This window comes from Zeus faber (genome assembly GCF_960531495.2).
Source record: "Zeus faber genome assembly, chromosome: 16".
NCBI lineage: Eukaryota > Metazoa > Chordata > Actinopteri > Zeiformes > Zeidae > Zeus > Zeus faber.
Genome location: NC_137202.1, coordinates 16,925,074 through 16,934,569, shown reverse-complemented (window position 1 = coordinate 16,934,569; position 9,496 = coordinate 16,925,074). Strand labels below are relative to the sequence as shown.

General features: G+C 46.0%; 1 protein-coding gene across 1 annotated transcript; it reads right to left on the bottom strand.

Moving 5' to 3' along the window:
- Positions 1-4,030: 4,030 nt before the first annotated feature.
- myoz1a (myozenin 1a) lies at positions 4,031-9,496 on the bottom strand. Its single transcript, XM_080016997.1, has 6 exons — positions 9,293-9,496; positions 7,030-7,116; positions 6,612-6,799; positions 6,148-6,421; positions 5,135-5,300; positions 4,031-4,940 (listed from the first exon to the last, which is right to left on the bottom strand). The coding sequence occupies exons 2-6, from the start codon at positions 7,112-7,114 to the stop codon at positions 4,706-4,708; spliced, it is 948 nt and encodes a 315-aa protein (XP_079873123.1). The 5' UTR covers positions 7,115-7,116; positions 9,293-9,496; the 3' UTR covers positions 4,031-4,705.

Here is a 9,496-nt window from a genome sequence, read left to right as displayed (position 1 = left end):
TATTATTATCATTATAGGTCCGTTCCGTAGCCATGGTCCCCTATTGTTATTGTTTGGACTATTAGTATTTTTATTCTCCTTGGCACTTTTTGGGCTAAAACTGTCTGGAACAAAATAACCGCTGCAGCTACAGACAAGGTTGAGGTCTAGTCAGAACCTGGGACGTTGCAGACATCTCATGGTTCAGTTTCATCCAAATCGGCCCACATACGGAGCAGAAAAGAGAGAAAAACCGAAAAGCTTCCATCCGGTAATGTAACGAGATGTGTTTTAGGGTAAGACACTTGGTGACATCATCATCCAATTTGCTATAAATGTGCAGGTTGTGGTTCTGAATGTCCATTGGCGTGCACGGTGCGTGGTGTAGACTCTCATCGCTCTGTAGCGGTAGAAGATTACAAACTAGCTGTGTGTGTGTGTGTGTGTGTGTGTGTGTTTGTGTACCGTCCTACTTGGTAGATGTATGTCTGCAGAGCTGTTCGATTGATTTTTATCTCTTTGGTCTGTTTGTAAATTAAGACATTCTATTCCGATATATTCTCGGAAGGAATCTGAAAAATTGCATCCTGAAAATTGTAAACAATCACGTAAAAACGTCAACCGTTTTCCGGTTTCATGCAATCGTACCCATCAAAAAACTTGGACACAAAAGAACATTAATCCACAGAAACTCATGACAATGTATTACGAATGCTGTGTCCATGTAATAGGAACGCGTCAGAAAACTAGAACCCATGAAATTGGAATTAGTCACAGAAAGACGGTAGCGCTTCAAAATGTAATTTGTCACTAACACGGCTAAAATGGACCCTGTGTATTGCTGCCTGCAGCCATATTTATTATTATTATTATTATTATTATTATTATTATTATTAGAGGTCCATTCCGTAGCCATGGTCCCCTATTGTTATTGTTTGGATTATTAGTATTTTTATTCTCCTTGGCCCTTTTCGGGCTAAAACTGTCTGGAACAAAATAGCCGCTGCAGCTACAGACACGGATGAGGTGTAGTCGGAACCAGGGCGTCACAGACATCTCATGGTTCAGTTTCATCCAAATCGATCCACATATGGAGCAGAAATTTGTGAAAAACTGACTAAATTTGACTGGAAGTAGCCAAACGTTTGTGCATCACCGACACACCAACGTTCAAACAAAATTCCTTGTAAGTGTGCAGGTTTGTGGTTCCGAACGTCCATTCACATCGTGTGTGGTGTGTGGTGTAGAGTCAGTCGCTCTGTCGTCGTGAGAACTACACGCGCGCGCGTGTGTGTGTGTGTGTGTGTGTGTGTGTGCGTACCATCTGACCTGGTTGATGTCTGCGCGGCTGTTCGATTAATATTTTATCTCTTTGGTCTTTTCATAAATTAACACATTTTATTCGGATCTAACCTTGTGTGAGTGAGATGCAGTGTTGTGTTCCTCCTTGCTTTGCAGGATTCGAGGAAGTCGTAAGTTACAAAATTTGCGAGACAATGGTGAGTTTCATATTCTCGGACTCAATCGGAAAAAAAAAATGGAAAACTTGGACAAGACAAAACATTAATCCACAGAAAGTCATGAATGTAATCCTCGCTCAAAGGTCATCGATCTTATTCTCCAGGGACTGGACATTGGCAAGAAGGATGCTTGGCAGAGGTGGACGGTAAGGTTGCGTCCTCCTTCTGACCCCTATGCCGCCTCTTTTACCACGGGGCCTCCTCCGTGGATCCGCGGATAAGAAGTCCCGAGGTTGTTCATTCAGGGAAAGTTTTATGTCCACGAGTGCATCGCTGCCGTAGGAGATCGCTGCCCATGAGTTTTTGGCGCACATATTTAAAATAGAAAAAATTACAAAAATGTGCTTAATCGACACGGAGCACCCACGCAGGCGACCGCAAGGAGGCAGCGCCACAATTGCAACATATAGATATGTATATAATTATCTATTGAGGGTTTATTTTAATGTGGACTGGGCAGCTGGACTGAGGAGTCAAAAGACAGTGATTAGAAGATGAGTATTTATTAAGTACTGGTGCAAAGTTTTAAGAACATGCACCAGGGGAGGGGGGAGAGATGGGGGAGAGAGTGATTTTTTTGATCGTTAATGGTTTTCAAACTCAAGTCATTACACAACATCGTGGGGCGTATCGTCACAAACCCATACATCAGGGTCAAAACCTACAGGTGACTATATAACACAGACAAGCCATAAACTGCCCACTGGCTGACATCTAAACATCTACATCAAACCCAAACCTCCTTTCCACCTCTCCAGGGCAGCATGCCGGCCCCACCACGCCACATCCAACCTTGTCCTGCCTCTCAGGGCTCACAACCCTCCCCGCCCCCGACTCCCTTCCGTGCCTAATGCGGTCCTTCCTAGCCACCCACGAGGCCTTTTTGAAGAGGCTCGCGATCAGCCAGAGCAGGAAACGCTCCTCCTGCTGCCCATACTGCCAACCCCCCTCTCTACCCTTTCCCAGGTCAGCACAAAATCCTCCCTTACCCTCCTAGGCCTCCGCAAAGCCATGCCGGTGCATGACGGCACGCACCGGCATGGCTTTGTGGAGGCAGGCCCAGTTAAGGTCCTTGAGCCCGTTGTCCAGCCAGGGCAGCTGGACCGCTATCCAGACCGCCGCAGGGATACCCACGACAGCCGGCCCAGTCACCCCCCGCCTCGTCTCGGCATAGAGCCTCTTCTGATCCAGCCCCAAACCCCTCATCCAAATCCTCAGGGTGGGCCCGGAGCCACTTCGCCGCGTGGCTGAGTGCCACGGCACCTGCTCCGACCGGGGCCCCAAGTTATTCGAGACCCCCTTAACCCTCCTCGCCGGATATAAGAGCCGATGGGTGTACCACCGGGGAGGACAGCTCCCTCGACAAAAAAGAAACAAAAAAACAGTCAAATTTGAGTGGGAGGTGGGGCACGCCCCTTCCACCCTCCCAGATCGGCGGCAACGTACGGGCCCTCGCCACAAACTGATGCCGGCTCCCGCACATGAAACCGAAAACCAGTTGCGCGAGGGGCCTCTACATGCTCGCCGGCATCGGGAAGATGTATGACAAGGACAGAAGTGACGGCAACACGTCCACCGAGATAGAGAGAGAGGTAAAGGAAAGGGGAGAGCGCGTGTGTGTGTGCAAGCATGTGTTGTAGTGTGGTGTGTTGAGTGACGAATAAAGACTGTTTCTTTTTCTTCTATTTCAACGTTATACCTGCCAGACGAAGTTCTCAAAACATTCCCATGTGATTTGTGCTATATGACGTCAAACTGTAAATGGAAACGCTTTTAACCAAACTACAGTATATGGAAGTAGAGGGAGAGTCTCCACGAGAGCTTCACTTCAACAGAGATCCAACTTGGGCCCTCACTTTTTTTTTTTATTCAATGCATCACGGGCAGCGATCCCAACTTACCTCCCAAATCTTCCATCTCTTTTTTTTTTTTGTTTTGTTTTGTTTTGGGGTTTTTTTTTTTTTTTAATCACGCCTATGTAAATGAATATCGTTATAACCATAGAGTAGGGCGAAACCGGCTCCCGCAACCACAAGCGTTTCCTCCATTTCGGGAGCAAAAGTTTGGTAGGAACCGAAGTCAAGGGTTTGTTCGGGGTTTGTTAAGCGGACGGACCGGCGGAAAGGCGTCGTCGCTGTCCCGCAGTGCAGCTACTTGGCATGAAGTTGAAATCCATTCAACTTTCTTCCATCGCCTCGTCTCCCAAAGTCGCGTCGCGTCGCCATCTCCCGCTGGAAACGCACCGCGTGGCGTCCCGCCCGCTTTGCCGCCGCGCGTCGCTTCTCCGGTTACCGTTACTCTTGGGGTTTTCAAAGTAAAAGCCCGGGGTCCTTCGCAGTGGTCCGGCCACTCGAGCCCGCACCCCGTCGCCCTAGAATGTTTTCGGACAACTGTAATCAAAAGATCTGTTTGAATACCTCTGGGAACATTAGTCGCGACAGCAAAAACAGTGAAATTAGTAAGTCGCGAGGTGTTTTACGCGCCACGTTTTGGCCGAACCCGTACATGACGCCAACAAAGGAGAGTCGAGATCGAGAGATAGAGATTTATTACGGAGAAATTGTTGGTGGCACAGTAGATAAATCGGTGGAGTTTCAATTGAAAAAAATGGCGTTGCCCATTACTCCGCACAAATGAGAACAAATTTGTCGTTATATGCGTCCTGAATATTAGTTTGTGCAAAAATGTATAGATAACAATGCATAATATAGATTGCCATAGATACAACAAAAGCAATTGCATGTAAAGAGCGAGAGAATCGAACACAGCATCCACAGAGAAACGCATCCCAAACTAAAACGTCCTGTTTCGTTCTTTCAACTTGGACACAACCGACCTCTAACAAAGAAACGTGTATTCATCTTCGATAAAACTCTGTTTTGGATTCAATGTGAAAATGAAGAGCAATATTACCAAAAAAAATAATAGTTAAATGAACCAAGTACAGTCTGATTTTCTACCTCCCATATCCTTTACATAACACTTATTTTTTTCCATCTCTTTGCTAAATATATGTTAGGATGATGTTCTTTAATGATAGACTATTTTCCATCAGTAGCATAGCTATGATGCTTTAGTGTAAGCTCTATCTATGAAGTGTGGGCATGCGACGACCTTTGCAGCCCTGTAGGCACATATTCACTGTGACTGCGTGCCACGTGTCTGACCGCGCATTGTGTTTGTCGCGACGTGTGTGTGTGTGCTTTTCAGAGGTCGTCCGTTTCCCCGTCGTAAGCCACGGCGTCCGTCTCCATGTGTATGCTGCAGGGCTCGCTGCTGCACACCCAGCCGATGGGAGTGCGGTTAAACGAGGGCCGGCAGCCTATGTCGTGCTGGTACACCACCACGGGTTCTGGCTCCTCTTTGGTTGCCTCGATGTCCGGCAGCTGGAATTTTAGGAGCTGGTTTGCCTTCTCGTACCCTCCAAAGGGCATCGCGCTCCTAACAGAAGATTGGAGGGGAAAAAAAAAAATATATATATATATGTATTTGGGTACTTTTAAAAATGTACAAATACATTTTGACTTGTTCATGGAAGATGGTAGGTGTCGTATTGAATCGTTCTGGCCACATATTAATTAGATTATTTGAAAATACAATAAGGGGGCAGAGTAACTCTGAGCTGAGCTGAGTACCTGTTGAAGCATCTGAAATTGGGCAGATCCACTTGAATCAAAGGCCCGGGCATTTTTGATTTCAGGGTGGCTGTGAGGCTCTCATCACCTTTCATGGCCTTCTCCCATGGCGAAATGTAAGTCCTAATATGAGTCTGCTTCTTGGTTGGATCATCACTTCCTCCACCTGATAAGAATTTCAATTGCCAGAAAACACATTGCGCACACATTGCAGTAAGACTTTGTATTAACTGTCACGGATCCACTTTGTCATAATCATAAGTTCCTGTATTTCTAGAGAGATTGAAAAAAAAACAAAAAACATCTTGCCAAATTATATTACTATATTATATAATGAGGCTGAAAAATTGAATGCCTCTAGAGTAAACCACATTCTAAGATTTAATTGTATTAATTTCTAAACTATATATGTTGCTCTGTTGGAATTTAAAAAAACGGCCTGACAACACTTCTGTGTTATTCTCTTCTTGCCGTATGGGAAGCAGATATTGGGGAACCCCTTAATGAAGACCGCTGGTCAAATATCTGTGGGGACAGCTTATAGGGCTCATACAATTCCCTCCACAAACTCTCACAATTCAACATCATCCACAGTGTTTACTTTACCCCCTCATGCCTTTACAAAATGCATTCCCAGCAGTCCTCCCCCTGTTGGAGATGTAAAAGACAACAAGGAACCCTTTTTTATGTGCTCTGGACGTGTCCAAAACTGACCTTTTTGGGGGAGAATATCATTGAAACCGAATCTCCAAATGCATTACTATTTATATTCCAAAGTCTCCACAGCTTTGTCTTTGGGCAACTTTAATATAGAAAACAATATTCAGCGGAAGTTCCGTAATCTAGCGCTAATTGCTTTGAAGTCAACACAGATCAAAAATGACAATTTGCAATTATTGACACCTCTTTACATAATACTGTATATTAAACCATATCCCAACAGGTCTGTCCAACATCAAACATCCTATTCATTTTGATGCAAAAAAATTGTGATTGTTTTTATTTTTACTAACCTTTAAGTGGAGACCACCCACTTCCACTCACAGCACCACTAGGGTCACTGCCTCCTTGTCTTCCTGCGCCTCCTATCCCTCCAGCCCCCCCTGCTCCTGCTCCTGCTCCTGCTCCTGCTCCTCCGGCTCCCGCCCTTGTCCCTTTGCTTCCGGGCTTTGGTGGGGGCAGCGGGGCTCCCCCTGCGGTCTGTCCCGCAGCCAGCTTGCCCACCAAATGGCCCCCCACCTCCGTCATCTGACCTCCGAGACTGGGCACCAGCTTCTGGAAGTTCTCCTGGAGAGGAAAAAAAAAATCAGTCCTCAGGTACAGTACAAGCTCAGGCCTGTGGACAACAACGCTGCATGGTTGGACTGACTTGGCTTTGGTTCGATTCCTTTTGACCGTTTGCGTTTTGTGTGTGTGTGTGTGTGTGTGTGTGTGTGTGTGTGTGTGTGTGTGTGTGTGTGTGTGTTACGGTCCTCACCATCGACTCGCTGCTGAAGAGGTCCGGGTTGTTTTCGTAGATGAACCTCTCCACCCTCTGTTGCCTCCGCTTAAACATCTTGGAGCCTCGGTTATTCATGAGGGACAGCTCCTCCAGCATGATGTCTTTCGGGGTCCTGATCTTGGTTCCGAGATCAAATTCGGAAGCCTCCGGCTCAGAGTCATATTCTGGTCATTCGGCAGATCGGTACCGGCGGGCATCAAAAGAAAAAAATATTAATACAGGTATGGAATTATTTTGGTTTTAACACCCAATTTATTCCACTAATCTCGATTGTGGCATTTAAATTCACCATGTCCGATAGATCAGGGCACCACACACACAGACACATATTCCAACCATTAATGTATGGTAAGTTGAGACGCTGGCATTTTTGGTTTTGGTTGTCGAGCCTCACCGTCCTGAGTGACATGTGACAGGTCGGTAATGATCCTGTTTGCCTTCCTGCGCTTGTTAGGTGGGGCAGGTGTTCCCAGAGGCATGGCTGGAGAACAGAGGGCACAACATTACATAACAGCCGTAACTCTACCACCAGTTCAAGCATTCACAGAGCACAGAGTGGAACTTGGATAAACACGGGCCCGTGCCCCAAACATGAACCATTTTTTTTTGCCCCCAAGTCAAAGAAGATATCTCTTTAATAGGTGCTTTGTTATTCCCGGCGAGAACGCTGTCTTCACCCGCTGTTTGAGGTGGCGCTTTAGGCTTTCGTCAGGCACCCCAGCGGTAGATAGGGGCTCTGAAGGTGTTTTACTCCTTACTCTTTACTAAGATCAAAATCCAGGATTTTGGCCAGCACCTGAAGTGTTGAGTAAGAGAAGAGTTTCCCAAGGTCTCCCAGCTTTAGAGATATGTTCCAATCTTATAGTTAAAAAAAAAAAGAAGAAAAATGTCAGTATAATTACTCTCATGACTAATTCAAGTCAACTCCATTCTTTTATCGTGAAGCACATTCACAAGTTGCTCAAGAGTTGCTTGACAAAATCGCAGGTGTGATGTTTTTTTTATTCTGAGACAGAAAATGATTCGATCCTAATTATAACAAAGCTCCCTATTTATGCTTTTACATTTAATATGATGGACAATAAATAAGCATAAATACATTTTTAATTCAGCAAAACATTCACAGATATGACAGGAGAGGTTACAATACCCCCTGCACACTTTTTTCTATTATTGAAAGACCTATACTTCAGTTGGATTCCCGTATTCTGTAACCGCCCTCCTCAAGTCTCAAGATCACCCCTCGACAAACCAATGACAACCCTTCAAAGTGAAATGGCAGCGCCCAAACGAATAAGGCGTCAGGCAGACAGCACATAATGGGAAGTTGAAGGGGGTATGTCAGTGACCTCAGATTCCCTCCATACCACAGCCAAACAGATGTCTCAGCCACGGGAAACGTATAGCTCACTGTACACACTTGAGTTCTGTCAGGGGACACCAGACACTGCACACACACACACACACGCGCACACACGCCGCTCGCTTATAAACAAACACCGTTTACACAAACATCGGAGATCAATGGCAACAGAAAACAGGCGCTCTAAGGATCATAATCTCCCGCCGAACGGATTCCATATCTGCAGACCGAGGAAGGGCCCGGGATCATGAGGAAAGACTGTTTGAGTCGGGGGTCCTTCATTTGCCTTTCTCGAGCTTCTCGATTGGCTGCTGGGCTCGTTTTGGAGGCCAGCCTGGTGTGAACATGCTTTAGTGGAACTTTGAACTTGGGTGTTTCACCCTTTAAGAAGGATAATTATGCATACACACATACATATATATATATATATATATATATATATATATATATATATATATATATATATATATATATATATATATATATATATATATATTTATTTGTGTGTGTGTGTGTGTGTTTGTGTCTCATTCATGCAACACTTAAGTTATTTCTACTCTTAGGGCTCTCCGGACCTCCGACTCTCAGCCGTTTTCTTTAAGGCTCTGTCAAGTGGCAAAACATCACATCACATCTACTGACTGAAACTCAATACGCCGCAGCTATTTTTAAATGCCATTTTCGGCCAAGACATTTTAGTGAAGAGTAGTGGCGTCACCGGCCTATCAAATGGGCTTTGACGCAACCCAGGAGGACACAATGAGTAAACTGGGGCGGAGGGGGAAAGAAATAAGCAAAACTAAGAAAATAATGCTTAAGTCGATCTCAAAACCTGAAAAACGGCCGCGCTGGAAGACGTCAGGGAGGCGGGCCTTCCATTAAACCCCATTTGAATCCCCTAAAATAATCACGAGGCAAGAATCGGAGACCCCCAGGTTTCCCATCTCTCTCTCTCTCTCTCTCTCTCTCTCCCTCTCTCAGCTGTGTATTGCAGGCAGGGCTCGGTAACATCACATGAAACGCTTGCAGCGCACGCAGTGGCCATCGCTCGGCACATTCTGTTCAGACTGAAATGAATGACTGAAAATGTGTGAGCGACGGGGTTCGTCGAGGTCCTCTTCCATGAGCTCCCACACCTCGGGTGACTATCGACAAGTTTTGCGTTGCAAGGTTTGCCCCTTACAAATGTCAGTTCTTACTGTTCTCAAGTTGACAGTGGTAAGCCTGCGGTGGAAAACAAGCCGCCTATCGATAAGTAGAATAAACGAAAGTGACGGGATGCGGATCCACTCACCGGGTCTTTGTTGTAATCCCGTGGGATGATAGACGGCCCTATAAACACCGAGAGAGACCCAGGTCCCGACGCGGGCGATCTCGATCACAAGTTTACAAATCCCACAAGTGCCTCCGACCTTAAGGCTGGACCCGGGTCCTGGAGAGTGCAAAACACACCCCTGCGCTTGGACGGCAGACCTCGCAGGGATGGGTGGGGATAGTG